Below are 22,944 nucleotides of genomic sequence, written 5' to 3'. Positions count from 1 at the left end.
CTTGACCCCAGTTTGTCAGGCCGTTTTTCACCCCCCCACAAAGCTTTAGGCTTTCCAATATGGTCGTCTCCAGGGGAATCTAGGCCGCTCGCTTGCCTTTGCGTACTGTGGCTTTTCACACCTGACATTATTGTAACGTGACCTGCGAGGGATGTTCATCAGTGGCAGCACAGAGATAAATCTGAAACGCTGAAGTCTGTTCCCATGCGCAGGGCGAGGTGACCTTTATGTTGTGCAGTGACCGCGGGGGAGAGCTAACCGCCACCAGTGTCATCAATCACCAGGCTTTACCGCAGAGGAGGTCACACATTTTTGGGGAGGAAAACTGGAGCTTATCCTTTGCATGCCTTTCCCTTTAATTCAGAATTTAAATGAGGCACAGTGCCGTCCGTACTGGCTCCACCCTGGACCATTCTCCAGTGTTGTTTTATCTGCAAACTTAGATGTCTGATTCAATATATCAAATAACAGTATTGGAGCAGTTAAAATCGTTATTTCTCTATTAAAATGTTTATAGGATCAACAGAGCTTCAACGGCCTCTCTGCTGTCAGTGTATCCTGGTATTATCTGTGTGTGACATTTTCTACCCCCTCTTTTTTAGCAGTAGCGTTGGTCACGTTTTAGCCTGAATGTCCTTTAATTATTTCATTTAATGGTTTAAAAAATAGCATCTGTGTACATTCCTTTTTAGCTCCTCCTCATGTGTTTGCTTATTTATGTGCGGAATAATTAGCTTCTGTCTCAAACACTCCATCCTCCGTGACGTACAGTATTTGGCTTAAAAAATCTTTAAAGTACACGATTTTGATTTATCAAAAAGAGGACAGTATCCCATTCTACTATTAAAAGGATGTCAGACTAAAATCAACACTGTAACATTAACTACTGTTCTCAGGTCCAACTTACAAAATTACACATAACATCCTATAAATATATCCTTTTGGGTTTCTTTTAGTTCTTTTCAGATAGCTTATCTAAGGATATTTAGAGGAATAGTAAGAATTATCTGAAATCTGTTGAGACCCAGAGAATAGGTTTGGGTTTTTAATGTCATGTGTTTCCGTGCGTCTTAGATCCTTGACCAACACCTGTGACAAGATCAGCACAGAGGTGCGAGGAATCCAGATGATCCCTTTGTGAAGGCTGATCGTGTACGGGAGGCTGTCACTCATTACCTTTGCACAGCTGACACCGATGTGTCAGAGCACAGTGCGCAGTGTGTGATGTGTCATCCCGATCAGATTGAGATTCAGGGGCTCACAGACACAGGGGGACACGTGCAAACAGCCACACAGACTTGCACACAGCCTCCTCTCGGCCATGACTCGCTCTTCCCCAGGGCTGGTGGCTGTAGAGTTGTGTTAGACTGAAAAGCCCTAAACTGCATGGCTAGTGATTAAGACACAGCTAGACAGCTGAAGTCACACCACAGGGAAACGGCAGCATCATCTTGTTTGCAAAACAAATCTTTAGTCTCTCTTCAGAGCAGGCTATTGAGGCAGAGGTGATCTATTGCTGAGTACTGCAACTTTATTTTTAAATGATTCTTTTTGTTTATTTTCCAAGCACCCGGATTTTTCATCTACTGTAGTTGAGCAGGAGAACATTAGCCTTTTGCATTTTTCCCCTAAATGTGTATAGCCTTTAAAATGAATTAAATTTGAATAAAAGTCCTATTTTGCCCTTTCTGTTTATAGTGTTAGAATAGTCCTACGAAGACAAGACAAATGCCAAGTGGGCATTTTATAATACCAAGGCAGTATTTACCCAACTGTCTCTGCTCACTGTGCACAGGAGACTCATCAGCCCCTCCAGGCTCAGCAGCTCTGTCCCCAGGCCAGTTCTTAGCTCAGTTAATTGACCTACTGACATTGCCTTGAAGAGGTCTCTGGCTGGGGATTGTGGGACGTCTTCATAGTATTTTTTTTTCCCACAAGAGCGATTATATGTGTGTGCTCCTTGTAACCGTTGCATTCCCAGCTGTCCGGAGGCTATCCCAGAATCGCAGCCGCGAGGTGGGGCTACGTCCTGGGAAGAGACGCCGGACGAGCACACGGGGGGAGTGTTTAGAGGCAGAGAGAATCCAGCTTGTCCTGTGTTCGAAAGGGGGTGGGAAACTGAAGCCCCCCAAGAAAGGCCCGAACCCAAACACATTCCACGGCCCCAAACCAGAACCGAACCCAGGACCCGGGGGCTGTGAAGCAGCTCCACTCACCTTCCTGCCCGCACGTCACTGGCACCCCCCTCTGTAGACCCAGAGGTTTGGCGCCCTGGGTGACAGAAATAAAAGGAACATATCTGGTCACTGGCACCACTGCCAGCGTTTGATTGTTGCCTTTGCGTTCTGTTTTTTTTAATCAAACTAAAGTGGTTTTGCTTCCTGCCACTCACTAGGTAAATTCTTCCATAAGATCTTTTTTTGCTCAGAATCTGTGCATCCCGGAGTAAACTCCCGAGTGGCTGTAACGAAAAAGGCACTCCGTTTCTGAAAGAGTGAAGGCCGAGGTGTCTGGCTTGGAGGTCTCCGGTTTGGGTCTGGGACGCGCCTCCACCCAGCTGTGAGCAGAGGTGGGGATGCGCAGTTCGTAGGCCGCTGTCGTGGTCGGTGAGGGTCTTCTGGGTTTTTGGCAAAAGAGAAACTCAGGCGGTGACGTCAGTGACTGATACACTCACCCACATGGCACCCAGTCTGTTTGGAGGCACTTCAGAGAAAAGTCAAAAGAACGACAGCTCTGGGTAGTGCAAGTTCTTACTCTCCCCACACGCTGCAGGAGTCTTAGGCAATGGGCAGTCACAAATTGGGTAAGTGTAGTAAGGAAGAATTTGCAATTCTACATTTTTAGAGAACAAAAATTACAGCCTGATAAATACACTAAAAATACCTAAACACAAGCTCCTGTGGATTTCTTCGTCCCATTACACACCACAGCAGTGACTGGCAGATCAAAACGCAAGCCGGCACCATCGGCTATTTAGCCAGTCGCAGTGGTAATGCAGAAACACAAACAACGTGTACAGGGATCCGAGACAGGCTCTGCTCGTAATTCTCCATCAGTGAAAGAATTTGCATTGATGAATTATGCAGTAGAGTTATATTGGCTTGTTGGAGATACATCATCAACCTTCACTGCTCAAAAAGCAGCAAACAACCGGGATGCTTTATTCTATCAGTCTCTTGTCAGAAAATGACTTCAAGGGTAACTTGCTGTGAGGTATTGCTATATTGAGGTGAATTGCTCTTTGTGGGTTCTGTCTCAAGCAGAAGGCAAACTGTGTTTTCAAATTTTCTCCTGGCTCTTCCCCACATATTTACGGTCAGGCTCACAGAAAAGAGCTTCCAGTGACTGACTTTGCGCTGACTTACCCCTGAAATGACCAGTTACACAAGGTCTTCGGCTCCAATGGAAAGACCGTGGACATTGGGTTTAACCAGGAATGTAATGCCTGGAGGAGCAACTTCAGTTGAAAGAGAATGCCGATTCCTGTTTTTTTTACTTAAAGGAGAACTGGTCCAATGTCCAATGAGACCAATGTAACAACAATTCCAGACAAGAGTAGACCATTCAAGACATTAATGTTACTTAATGGGCTGATTAGATATAGGCCTTTTCTTTAAAAAAAAATGCAGAGGTAGTCCTGAGTAAAAAAATAAAAGGCAAGTATGAAGATATAGATTTCGTATCATAATCAAGCACAATCGAGGCTGTGTGAAATCTGGGCAAAAAAAAGCTTAGGATACTGTCAGGTATTTTGCAAACAAGTGAGCTCGTGCTCTGCATTGACTACAGTGAGGTACAGAAGAAGCAGAAGCCCCAGAAAGACACATTTAAATCTGCAAACCTGCATAGTTTTAAATAGAAAAATTCAGGTTCACCTCCTGCCATTGTCAAGTCACATTCAAGGTGACTGCGAAACAAACCCTGGAGGAATAGCCAAGACACTGGTCTACGTAAAAATGTCCTGCTTTGCTATAGGAAAGTTGGCACACCTCTAACATTTTTCTAAGCATTTTTCACCAATTTTATCTGCATGGATTCAGTCGTTTTTGGGATTAATATGACCATACCGTAGTAACCATATTAACATCTACAGCAGAATTACCACCATTGTAACTGGGTCTCAAACTAAACAAGGCTTTGCCTGGTCAGCACTGGGATGGAAGAACAGGGTTTTGTTGTAAATTGCATTGGTGGCCCAGTAGGTGGTGCTCTTCCATCCAGTTCAGTATTTCCATAGCAGTGCTCTAGGAGGTGTCATCCTTTAAATAAACGTTTCAAGTGAGATCCTAACTACTTAGTCATTAAAGATGATGCAGCACTGGTTACAAGGGTAGGTTAGCAGGTTAGCTAGGGTGTCTTGGATAAATTGCACTCCGAGACTGCATAGTCTAGGCTCCATCAATATCCCCTTTAATTCACTTTCTAATCTATCACCCTGCAAGTGTGCAACTAGTTTTCAGCACCACGGACAGCAAATGAAATCCAGCTGCCTAATCTGGTTGCACTTTCCTCGAATAGACTCTATAGATCACCCAATCTGATCACAATGTGAGTGCTGGTGGAGAAATGGACACAGTCTGGAAATCAAGGTACATATCCATCAGGCTCTTTCATGTGAAGTGCGGACGACATTGTATGGTAAAGGGACAGATTGGATTTAGAAATTTAGCAGTTGGAACAGAAATGCAATTAGGCAGCTGAATTGTATCCAGTGTCACTAATGTGAGTTGTCCTACTTGGACATAAGAGATTTTATAAATGAGAAAGCTATTTGGTCCATCTGGCTTATTTGGTTGCTAGTCGATTATCAGTTCAGCTGTAGATTTCATCCAGCTGTTACCTGTACCTGAAAGATCTCAGAGAATCATGTTTGACACCATGGCAGGGCAGTCTGTTACAGACCCCACAATCCTTTGTTTGCAGAGGTACCTCCTGATTTAAGTTCTACTTGGGTTCTGGTTTGTTGATTTGGTGGCAGCAAAGGAGTCCTGTGGGTTGACTGCAAATACCTTCCACAATTTTAAATACAGCCATCATGTCCCTGTGTGTTTTTGAATAGAAGCTTTTGACGTTATTTATTTAAAATGTGTAATGGGTCAGGCCCAAGTCTGAAGTGGGGCTTCAATGGTAAGTATAGGGGGCAGCTGAAAGAGTAAGGTATTCAGCCTGTGTGTAAGAAGGAAGCAGTTCAAAAGCTTGTTCCCAGTGCCATTAATTTTTGATCACTCCATCTTCCTTCCTTCGTAATTTGTGTTGAGTCAGAGTTTGGAATAGAGTCAATTGCAACCTCTAAAAAAAGTGGGGGAAGATGTGTCTCTCCTGGATGTCAGCACATGCGTTAAGACTCCTTTTTCAAAGTCTGTGGTGTAATTTGTTCACTCTTCTTGGCTTGTTGGCGGAGGTTAATTCTTTGGCCATGTGAAATATTACCTCCTCCCCTGAGTTGAGGAGTGCTGGCTCAGCTGCCTGTCCGTCTGCAGTGGCAGGTAATTTATCTGCTCCAGCGATCACCCACACGCTGGCCCTGTGCTCTTATCACACATTGCTACATTTTTTAGATTAGCACAGCTTGGTGCTGGGCATTCTTTCAAGGAGCGGTTTCTAAGAAGATCTGCTTTAAACCTGTTGCACTTTGTATCTGTTTATGTAGTAAAGCATGCAGTTGTTTCATTATATTTATTTATGCATTTGTTTAAAATGCAGGCTTAAAGGCTCTGGAGATGAGGAAATGAGAAAAGCAGCACACCTTACTAGGAATTTCATTTGTTCTCAGAAATCAGTTTAAGCTGCATTGGGCTGCATTGCACATACAGCACTGTATCTCTTCTGATTGATTTTGAGTAACTTTTCTGAAAACCTTTGGCTTTGAAACTGCTAGTCTTCCCTGTGAAATTACTTTGTGTGGAATTATTGTGGAATTAATAAAATAATTGCTCTAGTGAACTTTATTGATGAAGGTTTGGTGCCATTATTTGTTTTTCACCTTACAGCCATAAATATTCTGCAAATCACTGTATCAGTCTGCCACCCTACTCATTTCTTTGTGGTTGCTCTTCATTCCTGTTCAGTGTTGGAGCAAGAGTGTGCAGTGAGTGACATTCTTGAGAACTGATTGTTGAATCAGAATCATTCATCTGTATGAGGGAAAACAGCAGTGGGTCCTTCTGCTGGTCTTCCATCAGAGCTAACATATCTAGGCTATTTCTAGGAAACACAGCCCTCAATCCACAGATATTTCTGCAAGTGTGGAAATACACCACAAGCACAGACAACCTGTCGTGTTTAGACATCTGGCCCGAATCAGTTGGAAATGCCTTTAGTTGATTGTGCTCATTTAGCTTGCTTAAAACTAAGAAGTAAGAAATAGTCTAAACAAATAGTCAATATAGCCTACTGATGCAAGTGAATTTAATAAATATTTTTTTCCTTTCCTTGTGTTTAGCCACAATACGAACGATTTATTGCAGCTGTTTTCGAACAAATTTAGAAATGTACACTGATAGCAAAGTGTATTGAGGTACAGATGACAATCTGAAAAGGATGAAGAGTACCCTGCCATTTCCTGGCGTGCCTGATATTGTACCCAGCCGCTGGGCCTGTATGAAATTCTGGTTCCTGGATGAAGGGCAGGTATCTATCTGAAGTGGGGTTTGTTTTCTTAGGTCTTCCATGGGGATAAAGTGATTTTGTTTTGCTTTTGAAGTGAGGGGGTTTTGTAAATTTTCTCACCTGTTTTTTTTAAATACAGCTCAGCAGTGATTTCATAGTGAATACTGAGAATAGAGGTTAATGGTTAACGGTTCATGCATTCAGCCCTATCAGGCATGCTAAAAGGTTTGTGTTTGATTCACAACATCAATTCCCTTTTGAAAGAGGGAAACCTTAGATAGTGATGTCCTTTTAACTTCGACTTCACTTAACACTTTTTTAAAATACAAATCGTATGAGACTTCAATTTGGAAAAATACTTTTTACAGAAAATGCCTTTTCTTCGGTGCTACTGGACTGCATGATGGAGTTTGCAGTTGTAACAACAGCACTAACGATGTCTCTTAGCCAGGGGGCAGCAACAATGGTGCTGCATTCTCTGCTTTGAATTAGGTGCCTGTGGAGCTTTAAATATAAATACTGGTTGTCTGTGTTAAACTACTGTAGTTAATTCGGTAGGACCTCTAGCTAATATGAATGTGCTTTCAAGTAAGAAGAAGTGTCACGCCACATACAAATAAGTATAGGACCTACTGTACAGAATTATGCTTGCTAAAAGGCTCAAAATGGTTAGATGTTGGATTATGTCTGTGGCTGTTCCTGTGTGTGTACGATATGTTTATTGTCAATATTTAATGTAACATGAATGTGGATTATAAAGGGCTATATTACCTACAGTGCACAACAACATACTGTTTAGTTTCTAGAACACGCACACGAAATTGCCTTGCAGGAAGCCTTTCAACATCTGTGCCAACATAAAATCAGAAGACAAAATCGGAGAGAACAGAGCTTGAAATGGACGAACTGGGTTCTTTTTTATTTTATTTTACAGTGCTTGAGGTAGGGAAATTACCCACATTTTCCCCTTTGTCCTTTTGCCCGAAGGGAATGTGACATGATTCTTTGCATTTTCTAAGAATTAGACAACCAAGATCAGTCAGGTTGGTAGTTGACCTTGTTTGCAAACATCAGTTTTTTGCATTCGTAAGCGGGAGGGTGGAAGGGTATGAATGAGTTGCATGTGCTCACAGAGGGGGGATAGGGTTCCTGGGACAGTGGCTTGTTTTTACTGTCATGGCTGCACTGTTGCTTGGCAGAAATGATTGCTGGCTTCAAAGCATGCATAGACAATGCAAGAGAAGCGGCCAAAGTAGCTGACAGCCGGTACTGTATATAAACTCGAACGATCCCACCTGTGCAGAAGAGGGTTATGACCGCAGGGAGCGTGCTTGCTGCCAGCGTGCTTCAGTCTGGCCCATCTGTCATCAGACGTTGCGCTCTGAAACAGGCGGAATGCGATTGTTGTGTGTTAAATCATGTGACCTCTCTGCTTCATCGGTTGCTTCATCCAGCAGGGCTGAAGTCCATATTAACCCCTACTCCTTTATTAGGCAGAAGGGGAGCTGACCGCATGCACTGGTCAATTCACTGTCCAGGCAAAATCTGTTTTGATCATCGGTTACTGGGTTAGAGATTTTAGCTCTATTTCATGTGAGTTAAAGGGTACAGTAATCAGTGATGGACTCTTCTACAGTATCTGTCAATATTTTGCTCTGCTAAAATGAAAAGTGGCAGCTTACTGTAATTCATCATGGATTCTGCATGTGAATACAGAATGCTGGTTAGCTTAAGTAGCTTAGACTTTTCTTTAACCCTCAGAAATGATCACGGGGATTCTGCCAGGTTTATAGGAGTTAGTTCTGTGATAAAAATCATAGAGCTTTGGAGTAACTGGCCACTCACTGTGGCATTTTCTTTCAAATTAGAGAAGTACCTTGTCTTCATATCATAAAGAAATTGTGATTTGCTTTGCAGTGATGAACTAAAATACGTGATTTGATCTTAGCCCTGTTCTAAATAACTGGTTGGAAATCATTAATTCTCCTTTTTAAAATGCCTTTAGCACAATGGATCCAAAGCTCCCCCAATATGCAGACATTTTTACTTTATGTAAACGACAGCCACCCCTGTGAGACAGTTGTCTAAATTGGTCATTTTTTATTGGAAAGTCAAGAACATGATTCCTGTTCTTCTGAGGGCTAAATTATAAACCAGTTCCAAATGTCCAGTGATGAGAATTCCTGGCTCGGCCTGCTCGCTCTGAGGTACAGTATATACAGTATGCTGTACAAATCACCAGCATACAGACAAATATACAGCAGTGGTTCTCAAACTGCTTCCCTTCCCAAAACAACAAAACAGTGGAAATTGTCTCCTCAACCCTTTCGAGCCATATCGTTCGCACTCGTCGTGCCAAGATTGGAATGATTGTATCAGTGAGTCGTGTTTGGACAGTGATTCTTCTAGCTGATCCGGTGGCACTGACAGCTCCAGAAGCTGCTCATGAGCCCTCTCTGGACAGCAAGGTGCCCTCTGAACCCTGCAGGGGACCCTTTGGTGGGTCCCCGACTCTGTCTTTATGTCCATTTGTTGCCTCTTTCTTCCTTTTAAGTTGGAGGCCCCAGTTTCCAATGCCAAGCTCAGGGAAGACTCCCCGATTTCACAGACCCTTCTCTCTCGCCCCCCACACCCCCTTCCCGAGCTGCCTTCGCTGAGTGACTGAGTAAGAGTTTGAGAACCTCTGGAACAGAACTGTTGGTTTAGATGATGAAATCGAGCTCTTGTTGTTGTCACTGACCGTTTGCCCCCCTATTCTCTCTCTCTCTCTCTCTCGATGTCTCTCTCTCTCTCTTTCTCCAGAATTGGTTTGTTTCACAAAGCCACTCATCCTTTTTTCCCTCTTTGTCAATTTATGATTTGATTAGCTGGCTGATTATTTTGTGTTTCTCCAGTCTTTCTCTCCTTAGGCTGCAAGTTGTGTTTTCTGCTTCTGTTTGCTTTGTTTTGTTGGTTATTTGTCCGTTGTGGAGCGCTCTCTAACCTCAGTTCATTTTGTTATGGTATGACCAGTCCAGGATGACGCAGCCCCAGGTACACAGGAGTACATTATGTTGCGGCAGGATTCCATCCATTCAGCGGATATAAGGAAAAAAGAGTCTCCCTTTCGTGCTAAGTGTCACGAAATCTTCTGCTGCCCGCTGAAGCAAGTCGTCCTCAAAGAGAGCGCAGAACCCGAAGGTTTGTTCGCAACAGATCTTGTTTTTGTCCCATTGATGCTTTACTGAATTTCCATCTGTTCCCCTGCCATCCTGTTGTGCGTGCCCCTCCTCTATGGTTTGCTCTGTCTGTTTTCCGGGGAATGCCAGGGGAGGATGCCCTCACTCTGCCCTGTGTATGCGCGTTCCCCTCGCTTGCCTGTTGACTGCTGTCTCCCCGGAGACAGGACCCTGACCATGTGACATGGGTTGCCAACGGTCCTAGACGCATGCGCTCGTGAAGCCACAAACAACAGGGTCATAAAATGATGGTGCTGATGGAACTAGTACAGAAAAATGCAAATGTGTTTTGTCTTTTGTATTTTAACTTGACAACGACTGTTTGTTTTTTGGGGGGGGTGGAATTTGCAATTCCCGTCATTACATTGCCCTGCTGGCTGACTTGTGAAATGCTTGTGAATCTTACCCCAGTCCCCATTCCTTTCCCGCCCTGCCCGCTCTGGTTTGGATGAAATGGTGATGATGAGGATGTCTTGCTGGAAGAGACTATGGCACCTCCCCTTGCAGCTTTGACCTTTGACTTCTCCTCCCTTCTCCTCCCTCACCTGCTCTCCTTTCCTTACCTTTCCTTTCCTTTCTTTTCCTTACCTTTCCTGGCTTTTGCACATGGCTCCTTGCCACATTCTGCTCACTGCAGCTTCTTCCTTTTGAAGCCTGGCTGGAATTGTGTTTGCCGTGCACGCAGGGTTGCCTTGACCCGTTTCTCTTAAAGTAGATGCAGTACTGTGAGCCTTGCATGCCTCTCACATAGAGAGATTGTGTCTGTCTATATTTCTTCATGCCTGTAGAGTGCTAAGTTTGCAATTTCAAAAGTCCTTCTTTTACAGAGAACCAGACAGGTTTGTAAAAAGAAAATGGATGAAATGGTTACTGTACAGGGCTCGAAGATAAGTGATTTGCTCCCTGCTTTCCCTTTTGAACACCTTCTCGATATTATAAGTTCCAATTTTCTTCTTTTTAAAAAAAAATGTTTGACATAGGCAGGTCTCGCTTCATAAATGCACTGCCCTGTTAGAATGTGTTAAGTGCTGGATAAGACAGAATGCTGGTATTTCTTTTTTCAATTCACGGTTCAGAACCAGAGTCAGTAACAAATTGTTATGACAAATGAGATTAAATTGTAACTCTCCCTATTTTATGTATTTTATCTATTTTCACTGTGTAGTGCGTAAGAAATGACATGATAGGCTAAATCTGCTTTAATGCTACAGGTGTGATACATGATTCGATTGGTCTACCCTCTAACAGTAAATAGGAGCATCTGTGTAATGTCTTGTAAAGGCAGAACAGAACAGTGGCAAAAATTATAAAATTATTTTAATAGTATAATAGATCATTAATTGCTGATCAAGTTTACCATAAACTGTAGCAACAGCAGCACACATGATCTAAAAGTTTGCTTTTCCTACCCCCAAATCGGCATGATAAATTAGATAAACATACTGTATGGGATTAATGACACTTTGTCAAATGACAGTATATGAATTGAAATGAGCAGAAGCAGCAGCAGATCTTATCTTGTGGTTAACACTTTTAAATGAGATTGTTTCTGTCTTAAGCCTACCTGTCTGCATCAAGTATTTTAAAGCTGTACTTCGGAAATAACAGCTTTGAAAGAATGGTTAAAAGGGATACTAGTTGCAGGGCCTTGCTAGGCTTCGAGCCCTGCTCTGTATAGGTACTGCACTACTCTGGGTTTCACATTTTAAGGCACCAGGAGTAATAAATCTGTGAGGTTTGTGGAAAGACTTCGAACAGCACCAGATCCAGTTAGTTCCAATGGAAAGGCAAAGGAATGACCTTTTCCAGCTGAAAGAGGGAGTTGTACATTTTGGCAGAATAGATTTTATAACCCTAAGGACAAAAAGAGCCTTAATGTCTTTTGTAGTTTTTGTGATTGTGCGACGTAAAATAATTTCTTAGGTATGAGAAACTTAATTTGCAATCATTTCTGAAGAAAGTTGTTTTTTGTGATTTTAATGACAAAAAGACAAATTTTCTAACACTTGGAAGAAAGGCTTCACTTACTCACTGTTGCAAAGCATTTGAGCAGCGCTGAAAAAGCTAAAATTTCCATCCTAAGGAAGTTCACCTTTTATCATTTTATACAGTCTTGCTCTTGCAAAATCGTTCAGCAAGCTGAATATTCTCAGCTTTAATATCCCTAATGACTCCCTAGTGTTGTTCAGCAAAATAAATAAGCCGTCAACCCAGATAACCCGTGCCATGCAATGTTTGTTGCTGTTCATAAAAGCTTGAATGCTGTGCCCCTAAAAGTGAGACACAGACAAGCACAAAGGAAATTCTCCAAAGAAGGTGGTCTGCAAATTCTCCTGCAGAGGGGTGCAGTGGGGAGAAAGCCGCATTCAAAAGTAAGTCTCCTGTTCGCAGCCGGGGCTCCGCAGTCAGAGCTGAAACATGAGCCGCCTTGTCGAGCACTCAGCTGAGAAATAATGACATAACACCATGGCTGCTGGGAACCCGCCTCCAGGCACGGGGCACAAGATAACACACCTCCCAGCCACTACCTCAACTCACCTACAGGGGCCACCCTCTACCTGTGACACTAATTCTTTCCAACAGCCCCTCCGCATCCGCCTTGTTCAGCCGAGAGCCGTGGGTGAATGAAGTAGTAGTCTCGCCTGCCCGGTGTGTGACTACGAAGTCGTGCCAGGCAGGCTGCCCTGCATCACGAGAATTTACCTGGGCGGCGGCGGACAACTGCAGGTCAGACTGAAATGTCAAAGCACACAGGAAAGAGTGTTTACATCGGCGACCCCCGCAAAAAAAAAATGAAGTGCTCCGTAGTCTTTCTGAAACATTTTAGACTTGCAGCTTTCCATCACCCGCAGACTGGCCTGTGACAGGAATGGCAGCAAACTGGCCTGTAGAGGCCTTTTGGCACTTCTGCTCAAGTGAGGCTTGAGTGATTCCCCACGGCAAGCTTTCCCTGTCTGAAACACTCCGCTGTCCCTTCCCCTGCTTTATGATGTTTCGGAGGAGACCGGGCTCATTAGGATAACGGGTCTTTGATGTCACGGGGGGCCGTGGATGGAGGCCGTCTCAATGTGGATGTTGACAAAAATGGAAAGAAGCAAACCTTCTGAGATCACAGCAGTGGAGATCAGGAGACCGGCTTCCCTGTTTTGTGTGCTGGGTAGTGCTCTTACTGCAGAATAATATTTTAGGATTTTGCCAGAAGGCAGCAACAACTGTGATTAGCTCTTTTTTTCAGAGACGTGATGGGGGGGAAGAGGGACTATAGATCTATTATTCAGCTTTACTGCAGCTCCACTTCGACGTGACTGAATTTACAAAGGAAGGAGAGAATTCATTATGTAACGTAGTTATTCACTGAACATTAACATTTCAGAGGGGAGCATTATTTCAGTTATACTACAACAACACAAAAATGCCTGAAGGCTTTTTTTCCCCCCAGAATATGTGTAAGAGTAATCTCTGTCAAGGACGGCATGTATGGATTCAGGCCCTATAGAAGAGCTAGCGAGACGCAGAGCCTGCTGTGTGGTTGCCATGGTAACTCCCCTCTCCCAATACCCACCCCCTGTGTAGGAGCTTGAGAAGATCCCTGCCCCTCCTACAACAAATTTGCCAAACCATCGCTGCCTCCGTGCTTTACTTCCATTCATTTGTTTTATATGATCAACACTGGTATCTCATTGTCGGGGTCATTGACGAACTGCAGCTTGCCGTGGGCAGAAGGGGGGGTGTTTCACACAAAGCGCTGGCTGCCGTGCGGGGCGCAGTGCGCCGAGGGGCTGGCATCTGCACAAGGCGTCTGTGGACACGGCGCGATGGCGGCCCTGGCCGGCCGGACTGCGGCTCGGGAGCCACCAGGCAAGCTGGGGCCACGGGCGAGGTGTCGCTGTCAAATCTGGGGGGGACTGATCTGACCGCACGTTAGCAATAATGTGACAAAATAAATCTTTGTATTATTCAAACCCCGGCCATCAGACCAGAGGAGGGCCAGATGCACGATTTGCCAGTGGCTGTGTCTACACATGCAAATCTTCCCTCCTTACAGAGTGAAGGCAGCAAAGCCATTTTCATTTTCGCCATGAAACTCGACCCACCTAGTTCCCTTTGCCTCTTTAATGGATTACTTCCGCAGACAATTTCTAATTAGTCCAAAATTCGATGTATCTAATTAAGTCATGTTGTACTTTATAAACAGGCATACCCGTCAGTGTCCCAGTGGCAGTCTGCAGCAGCTGCACACAAGCAGCTACAGTACAGTACATTACTTGTACGTTGTTGTGCCCTAAACTTTGAAGGCCTGCAGTGAAATCTGTGTACACTTAGTGTGATTACTTTTTCTTCAGAAAGCCTAGTAATGAAATTAGAATAAAAAATTGCTTGACGTGCATCCTGTTTGTTCACGGTGAGCATCTGTCAGATCTGAATCAGTGTGTATGCAAGGAACCATTATACGTTTTTAAAGAGCTTCATTTAATCTGTTGTGTCATACGATTTTCATTAGAATTATGAGACTGGTCCAGTAGAGATTTCATTGTTGAAATCATTGTTCCAGGCAAAATCAGAAGAGCTGCAGTTTGTTACATATCAAAAATGCACGAGTTGATTAGGAATTCCTGGGGCCACCGTAGGTAACAAAGTATAGATTCTCCGGGCTTGCCTCTAAGGAAGCCCATGTGTTAACTATGCCCTCTGAGCTGCTACTGGTTACAGCAGCTAGGATGAGAACATAAGAAAAGCTACAAATATATCTAGTAGTTAGTCAGCTTTTTGTTGAAAGAACTTTAATTACATGGGCAAGGTAGCTTGTTCCACACTCCCACTACCCTTTGTGTAAAGAGGTGCCTCCTTTTCTTGGTTATAAATGCACTTCCATGTAGATGAAGCTGGTGTCCTCTGCTCGTGGTTCACTAGATATTCTGTACAAGCCCACTGGGTTGGCTTTGCCGGTACTTTTGAAGATATTTGGAATACCTGGATCAGGTTGCATTGAGTCTCTGTTCACGTTCCTTCAGCTTGTCAGTACTGGACATTCCCTCAAGTCCTGGAATGTATCTGGTGGCCCTTCTCTTGACCAAAATGTCCATGCTATTCTAAACAAGGTCCTACTCATCCATTGTAGGACTTTATCACAACGTCCCTTGATTTAAATTAGTAAAATTGTAGTAAAAACTACAATTCAAAGAGTTTCTAATTAGGTGAGGTAGAGTTTTTTTTTTGCTGGACAGAGATTTGCACTAGCCTCTTATTCCTAAATGATGGAATTGGAGTTGAGTGTAACACTTTCTAAGAAGGCCAACTAATAAACAATCATTACATCTTGAGTGCATGATTAATTGACTGTAGATACAATATTAAAAAGCATCTCAAAATGTTCATAGAGGAAGTTTTAATAAGTAATGTGCCTGTCACATCAGTCACAAAAGACTGTATCATAGGATTTTATTGTAAGGCGTGATAAATTAAATCCTGAGAGTATTAGATCTGCTTCTTGGGTGCGAGACAAACTGCTGTTGTTTTAATCTCAGACCAACTGGATGAAGAATTTGACAGGTTCATCATTTACAACTTCCTTAGCTGAGATTTACCCTTTGCTTGTTATCTATCATAGACAAGAATAATATACTACAATTATTTTGCTTAGTAGTTGCCCCTGTCCAGGACAACTTAGGTTAGAATGTAGTAAGTTACTTGCTAGAACAGTACTTGTAACTATTTACTATTTAGCACTTACCTAATTAGAAAGTGTTACAGGTATGAGTTTCCCATATATTGCTGTACGCTTTTAGCTGTTTTTTGTTTGATTGACTCATTTTGAAGTTGTTTCCTCGTTGACGAGTCTCTTGCCTTTGATCTCCCAGAGGTATCTTTAACCCTGATGTTGCAGCTCCTGTTCAGAACTGGGCTCAGTGATCCCATCAGAGGTTTCTGTGTCTGGAGCACATGACCTCTATCACTGCCTTATAGGTCACTCCTGATTTTTGAGCCTTGGGACTTTCATGTCAACATGATTTCCTGGATGTACAAAATTAAAGGTAAAAAGTTACGCTGGCTGCTACAAAATGCGTCTTTAGTTCTTCCCTCTCCTAATCAATGCAGTCAGTATCTGCATTTTCTGACTGGATCAGTACTGCTAGAAGATGGGATTCTGTTCGTTTGTGAATGCAGCAAGACATTAGGAATTTATGTGAACATTATCCACCCTGCAAATCTCACTGCACTTCTGTCTGGGCCAGGATGTGAGATGCTGTTACAAGCAGAGATAAAATATTAATAGGTTGTCTTTTTAACGAAAAGAAATCCATTCTGAATTGAGTGGTAGGCTGTGCCGTCAGGTCTTTTTCAGTATAAAGCAACCATGACCGTCTCTTAGAAAAAAGAGACAGTCAGGAGGCCTACCATGTAGGTCATCATAATTTATTTTGGCAGACATTCAGACATGGCACTGAAATGGCCATGGACTGAGAGGCAAAGTGAGTATTATTGACAACTTGTGATTTATAAATAGACTTCTTTATTAATGTACTTGTTTTAATAGCATAGCAAAAATATAGTTAGTACCTTGAACTCTAAATAAATCTCATCTCGCCACCGCCAGCTCCAATGGGCACTGCTTTTGTATTTCCTCCCTGTGGGAATCTGGGGAAAAAAACTCAAATATCACAGGTTTAAAAAAAAACATTTTCTTTTTTGTTTCTCAAGGGTGAATGATATGAGGAGGCAGAAGGCCTGTTCACTGCTCGTGAGTGTTGGGGAGCTGTAAAAGCCTTGATCGCTCACTGCATTCCAGCAGGGAGTACACACCCCCCCCCGGCACAGAGTGGTAGTGAGACAGAGCACTGCAACACCTTCCTCTCCAGCCAGGAACACAAAGCCTCTGCTACCGCCAGCCGGAGACAGAGGACCGGACATAATTACATTTCGGAGGACCAGTGCTGTTCCTTGACCACGGATTTCAGCGTTTCCAGGCCGATGAATAATTTTCAAGGGATGTACAGTAGCTGGGATTTGATTATGGCCTTTCCCGTGGAGTGAATTATCTGTGCCTCCGGACTGGCCTGTGCTCATTTCCGTGAACACTAAATCTTGGTCTCTTCTATGACAGAGTCATTTACAGCAAGCCAGTGAAACCTAGTGCCAGAGGAAGCACGCTGTGCCTAACATAGGACTTAGTGCCAATTTACTGCACATTGTTAAACTGTTCCTTCTGCTTTGCTCGTGAAAACTGCGTGCAGCACAATACACATTATGTAGAAACAGGTCTCAAAGGCATTTGCTGATGGAAAACGCAAACCCAGAAAGCAAAGCTGGAGTTTTTATGATGCAAAACCCCCACCAGCCAGTGAACTGTGTTCTTAATAATTGTAATGAATGTATGCTTTTCTGCATTCGTTTCTGATTCTTTCAGAATAAACCTCACAGGTTTCAAAACAAATCTATTCCCCACAATTGTATACACAAGGAGAAAGGGGGAGAGGACTGACCAGTTCATTGCTCATACAGGTTCATTACTCTGTATCGCCAAATTGTAATTCATGTAATTCCCCTTTTAACCACACTCTGTAGGTTATACTTCCAATTGTTTCTTTGTTAATTTAGTGCAATGAAGTGTGTTTCCAGGCAGCCTGTTTTATATTTTAAGTAAACTACATGTACAGTAGTTCTTGCCTCATCACAGTAAGATGTGTCCTTGTCCGACAGCTGTGATTTAATTAAGGAAAGAGTGTTGTTTTAATGATGCTAATTACAGTTTTAAAAGCAAATAAAGAGGATGGGAAAGTATATGGAAAACAGACCATCCCAGCTGCTTAGTTGGGAAACCAGTACCAGCTTAAATGCTGTTTTGGAAGCTGCGTGAATTGACCCAGTGACTTGTCACGTTCCCTTTTTCATGCCTTCTGCCTGGAATAGTCTGTGACCCCCGTCTGATGGGCGGTGGGGAGTGTATTTGGAAATGAGCACAGTCTTCACAGCCATGCCGAGCTCCCGCACTGCTAATCACATGTTGTCTCCCAAGCCTGGACTGTTCCTTTTTGTTACCACTGAATTTTTAAGTTGCTATCCTCTCCCTGCCAGTGTAAACACAATAGCACCAGGGGCCGAGTTTATTTCCAGCACCGCGGGCCCAGATCTCCAAGGACGAATCAAATGCAAAACTGTGTACAACAATAACCGAGCCTCTAATCACCACGAGGGCTGTGAAGCAAGCGAGCGCCGCGATGTCAGAGCCATTAGCTTACATTATTCAGTATTTAATTACCACTTCAGCTGTGTCTTTCGCCTTCCTTTGCTCTAGTTAAACTGAAATCAGATTTGTGAATCTCAGTGCAACGGCCCCTTGCGTCTCTAGCGGCGCTGGCGCACCAGGCTGCTCGGGATCCGTCCCCTCTTTCTCAACGAGCGCGACGGATGGGATTTTTGTGTCCGTGTTCATGCATAGACACGGTGTCCTTGGACACACTGGAGTTTACACCGAAGCGCCTGCTTCATTCCGGGGGCAGGCTCCGGGAGGGGAGGGTAACTGTGGCGTGTAGCGCGGAGCTCCTTTCCGGCTCTCGGAAGAATTCGGCTCAGGGGCTCCTGCTGTTCGGGAATCTTCCCCATCCGCCTGCCTCGGCCTGCCGTCAGTGGGTTGGAGGGAGGGACTCGGGGAGTGGCAGTATATTTGCTTAGAATCCTGGAGTATTCCCGAAGATCTTTCCCACATCTGTATTCGTGACGCATGGCACAATTTAAGCTCAACTTAAACTTCTGGAATTCCGTGGAGGGTATCTGTAGATATCAAGAGACTGACTTTGTTCATGTCAGCCAAAGGACAACTTGGGTGTATCTGGCATCCAACACTGTATACTGTATGTAGATTTGATGTGAAGGAAGCTTTGCCATAGAAAAAGTAAACAGACAATTTTAGCAAAATAATGCCCATAGCTCTTGAACGAGCCATGACTTTTGAGTCAAGAAATACGAGCTAAAGATCATTTCTGGACAACTCCATAGTGCACATAAGAATACAAGAAAGGTTACAAATGAGAGTCACGAATGACGCCTTGTGTAATTTAGTGTATCCAGTTTTTAATCCTGAATTAATTTCCTCTTATTCTCCACCTGTGATCTAGTTCATCGTCGAGCTTCATATTGTCAAGGCCCTTGAGGGTTTCGAAAATGTGGAACCACCCAGTTCACTTGTTATCGTTTTTCAAAACTAAAGACTCGGGTTCTTTACCTTGCCTACCTGTGATATTGAAACATTGCTCTCCAGGGCTGTCGTTGAGGGGTGACAAAGCTGTCTTGTTTTCAGATGATGTGCAGTCTGGCACAATCCACGTGTCACAGCTGGGTTTCTCACCGCAGGCAGCCAGCAAGTGAGCCAGCCTGCCTTGTTGGGTCTTTGATTCTTTCTGTGCAAGCGAGAGGCACCGTATCATCTGAGCTTGAGGACTTAGGTGGTTTTGTAGGCTCATAATTATAGTCTTCCAGGCACTGTGGGGTAGCAATAAAAAGGCAAACACAGTGTCAGGAGATACTGTAAAGGTAAAACTAGAATTCAAATCAAGGGACGTTATGTTAAATTGTTCAAAGCACTTGTAAGACCTAATTAAAAATACTGTGTTCAGGTTTGGTTGCCAAGGTATTTCTTGGAGAGCTAAAACACCCCTTTAATTTAAAAATACACAATTACCGATTTAAATGTGAGCAAGTAAAAAAAACCCACAAATATCCACTAATACTGTATGCAAAACTATCATTTTCTCTTCTCCATGTCATGACGAAGGAAGACATTCCAGTGAGTTTAGAAAACCGAACATTGTGTATTATAGCGAGAGGACACAAGGATAACTTCCATTTCCTAAAGTTAGTATTTTCATTAAGTTTCATGGTTAAGTTTGTTGTCAGGAAAGCAAAGCCCATGCCTACCAAGCAGCTGAGCAGGAGGAAACACAGCGTTGTCTGGGGACAGAACAGATCAAGATGGGATATTTCCGGTTCGAAATTGGCACAGGTACATGGACACTAGTAAGGTTCAAGGTTCACGGGCTCCATTCAAAGTAAATGAGAAGTTAGTAAGGTTGCGGGGGGGATTTGCAACAGGCTAAATTACGAGCCCAAAGTCGACAAAGTAATTGTGAGGGTTTCTGCTCAGGATAGGATCAAAAACGTACACCATTTTGTCTTTAACAGAGCAGGCTATGAGGATTACTGATTGATAAAGTCAGCCCACAGGTCTTCTTCAGAATCAAGAGTGAAGTACAAACCGCAGCACACAAATGGAAATTGCTAAAGGCAAAATGCATTTAAAACACTGAGAACAGGAGGTACTTCTTTACACAAAGGGTTGTGGGAGTATGAAACGAGCACTGTCGTGTTCAAGCTGCTACCCTGGCTTCTTTCAAGATCAGTCAACATGGAGAATATTCGACAGCAGCACAGAGGTGCTGGAAAAGGAAGGTCATTTGGAGGTTTATTTGTAGTGCCAGGTGTAGTGTCAGTGGAAAGAAGGAGTTTTACTTCTTCAGGTAATGCAAGTGATGTCTTGGAAAAAGGTTTCTTTATAAGTAATGTCTGGACAGAGTTTCATTTGGCTGTAATGATGATAAAAGTATGCACCCCAGCAGTGACTCATTTCCGATACTCCAAAAGGAAATGCAGAAGGAAAACTATAGGAGTGAGAGCACAGCATTTCTATCTTATTATACGAATGTCATTTCAATGCGTCAAGATACGCCTGCTTGAGAAAATATCAATAGAAATTCAATAGCTCGACAACAGCACTACCCAGATCAATAGAAAGCCCCGAAAAATCATTTTAAAGTCAGTTATTCTTTTGCTTACTCTTAGTCTCACTTCGAAGCTTTCATTCTGTGCCATTTTAAAAGATGGAAGAAACCACAGAGGTTGTAATGATTAATAACAATCTAATTTTTTTGCCTCGAATTTGGCTCAATGAAACGCTTTAGTCTGATTCTGAAGTAATATGCCGAGAGGCATTAACAATGTAACAAATGAGTATTTGAGGCAATAGCATTTGTTGCGTTTTGAATGCCTCTGAGTATATATAGTATAGTCTTTCGCAATATCTTAAATACCAAATAATTCAGTTTTCCAGACCTTTCTTAAAGGCTGTGTGCAGCCAAATTGTTATTTGAGCATTTAACATGTTGCTTACACTGGTGTTTGGACAGTGCATTATGCTGAAAAGGACTGTTACTTTCAAAGAAGCAGCAGTGTGGTACTGTAGGTCTTGTTCAGTAACGAGCTGAAGGGGATGTGAAAGCATATTCCCAAAGAGGGACATTTCTGAAGGTGGACAAAGCACAGTAACATGTCTTTTGGGAAGAGGCTGGCTGGGTCTTCCCTGTTCGCCATGATTTGCTCTGACACCCAGTTCCATCCATTGTGTAGGGCTGTCAACTCCACTGGCTCCTGGCCTGGACAGGGAGGACATAAAGGAGGTGAAACTAGTTCTGCCTGCTGCCCTGTTTGCTTTAGTGCTGTTGATAGAAGTATTTTATAACAGGAAAGGCAACTGGGATCTGGGCAGTTTGAGGGGAAATGTGCTGGAAAGTATGTATAGCCTTCAGATAAGTGTACCGGATGGTTCGGCCTTTGATGCAGAAAACACTGGTCGCCCTTTCCCCTAGCCTTCTCGGTCATTCACATTGATCGCAGCCTTTTCATTGGCAGTTTTGTTTATTGTTTATTTCTTTTCCCCCCTTGACTGCTACCGCTGACGCAAGCTCCCAGAAGCCCTACCTGTGTTTAAATACTGCTCTCCTGTCAGTCAGTCAGTCAGTCTTCTTTGCACCATTAGATTGAGATGGAACAAAAAGCTTTAAAGCTTTTTGTTAAGAGTTTTGTATTCTGTGCTACCCCAGCTGTTTTTTTTTCCTCATTGAGCTTTCTGATTCAAAACATTGGAAAGGAGACGCTGTTCTGTCATTTAAGCAACTGGAATACTATTTTTAGTAAACCTACACTGCCTCCTCCACCTCGCTCATTATCCATGACGCTGGTCTGCAGGATGTGTCACTTACACATTTAAGCAGCATGGCACACACCCTAGCAAATGGGAATAGCCTTTACTTGAGGTCACTCTGAAAACCACCGAGAGGTGGACCTGGAATACGCAAGGCCAGTCACACACCTCCTAGCTGCTGCCCTAAACCAGCGTGGACTTGGGGTCATCTTGTTTCGAACAGCCAGCTTGTGCTCGGTGAACACGCTGCCTTCTGCTGCAATGACTTTGTTCAGTTTACGGAATGAAAGTATTAAGGAACACCGGTCGCTGTTCCCTCACTCTGACTCCCCTCATCTCACTGATTATTCTCATCTCCCTAAGGGAGCTGATAGATTAAATGAAGAGGGCCCTGACCACTACAGACATGTTTAAATTTAGTGTACAAATCATGATTGATGTTTTGTACATAATTATGATCTTCCTGGAGAAGAACTTTCGGTATACATCTTAGTTTGCCCCTGCTATAGACAACAGTATTTTCCCTAGCATATGAAAATGTCCTTGTTTTTATGTGCACAGTGCAGTAAAGATGTGAGCAAGGGCATGACAACCTGAGGTAATTGTATATTGAAAACATTTGTCTATTTGGTATGCAAATTGAAACAATTATCACAAGGAAGTGATATGTGTTATGAGCAAATCACATTTACCGACCTGCTGGAACAGGAGGAGAGAAGAAGCTACTGGTGATGTTAATCACCGTCGTCACCCCTCGTCTGTATGCAGGTTGGAGTTTTTGGCCCCTGTATCTGTGTGCTACAGCATCCCAAAATGTTTCCACTTCAGCGAGTCGAATCTCTTCATACAGTAATGCCTGTTCTGGAATACTTTAAAATGGAATTGATTATTTGAGGAGCAGCTTTGAAATCTACAAGGCTGAACTGTGAGTGTGGAGGGGAATTCAAAACCATTTTAACTCCACATTTGGCAAGTGTGAGTCTTGTTTGACTGTTCTGCAGATAGCCAAATATAGAAAAAATATTTTTGGGAAAAATAACATGACCACGTTTGCAAGGCCGATAAATCAATATCTGGCTTGCCTTCTTGTGTCTTTAAAGATTCTCCTGCATTTTTAATTTTTCCTGTGTATTACCTTGCATCTGC

General features: G+C 43.2%; 1 protein-coding gene across 6 annotated transcripts in view; it reads left to right on the top strand.

Annotated features, from left to right (window-relative positions):
* fgf13a (fibroblast growth factor 13a) overlaps nucleotides 1-22,944 on the top strand; it is a 126,610-nt gene that overhangs the window by 54,243 nt on the left and 49,423 nt on the right. For 5 of the 6 annotated variants that reach the window (XM_006632888.3, XM_069193719.1, XM_015351592.2 and 2 more), the window contains one exon: nucleotides 9,622-9,789. The exons of the other annotated variant lie outside the window; for it this stretch is intronic. In XM_006632888.3, the coding sequence (XP_006632951.2) occupies nucleotides 9,622-9,789 (168 nt within the window). The remainder of the gene's footprint in view (nucleotides 1-9,621; nucleotides 9,790-22,944) is intronic. 6 annotated transcript variants of the gene reach the window in all.

The sequence above is a fragment of the Lepisosteus oculatus genome, chromosome 8 (assembly GCF_040954835.1).
Source record: "Lepisosteus oculatus isolate fLepOcu1 chromosome 8, fLepOcu1.hap2, whole genome shotgun sequence".
Classification (NCBI taxonomy): Eukaryota; Metazoa; Chordata; class Actinopteri; order Semionotiformes; family Lepisosteidae; genus Lepisosteus; species Lepisosteus oculatus.
The sequence above is the reverse complement of the archived record's forward strand: the minus strand, read 5'-3'. Positions and strand labels throughout refer to the sequence as shown.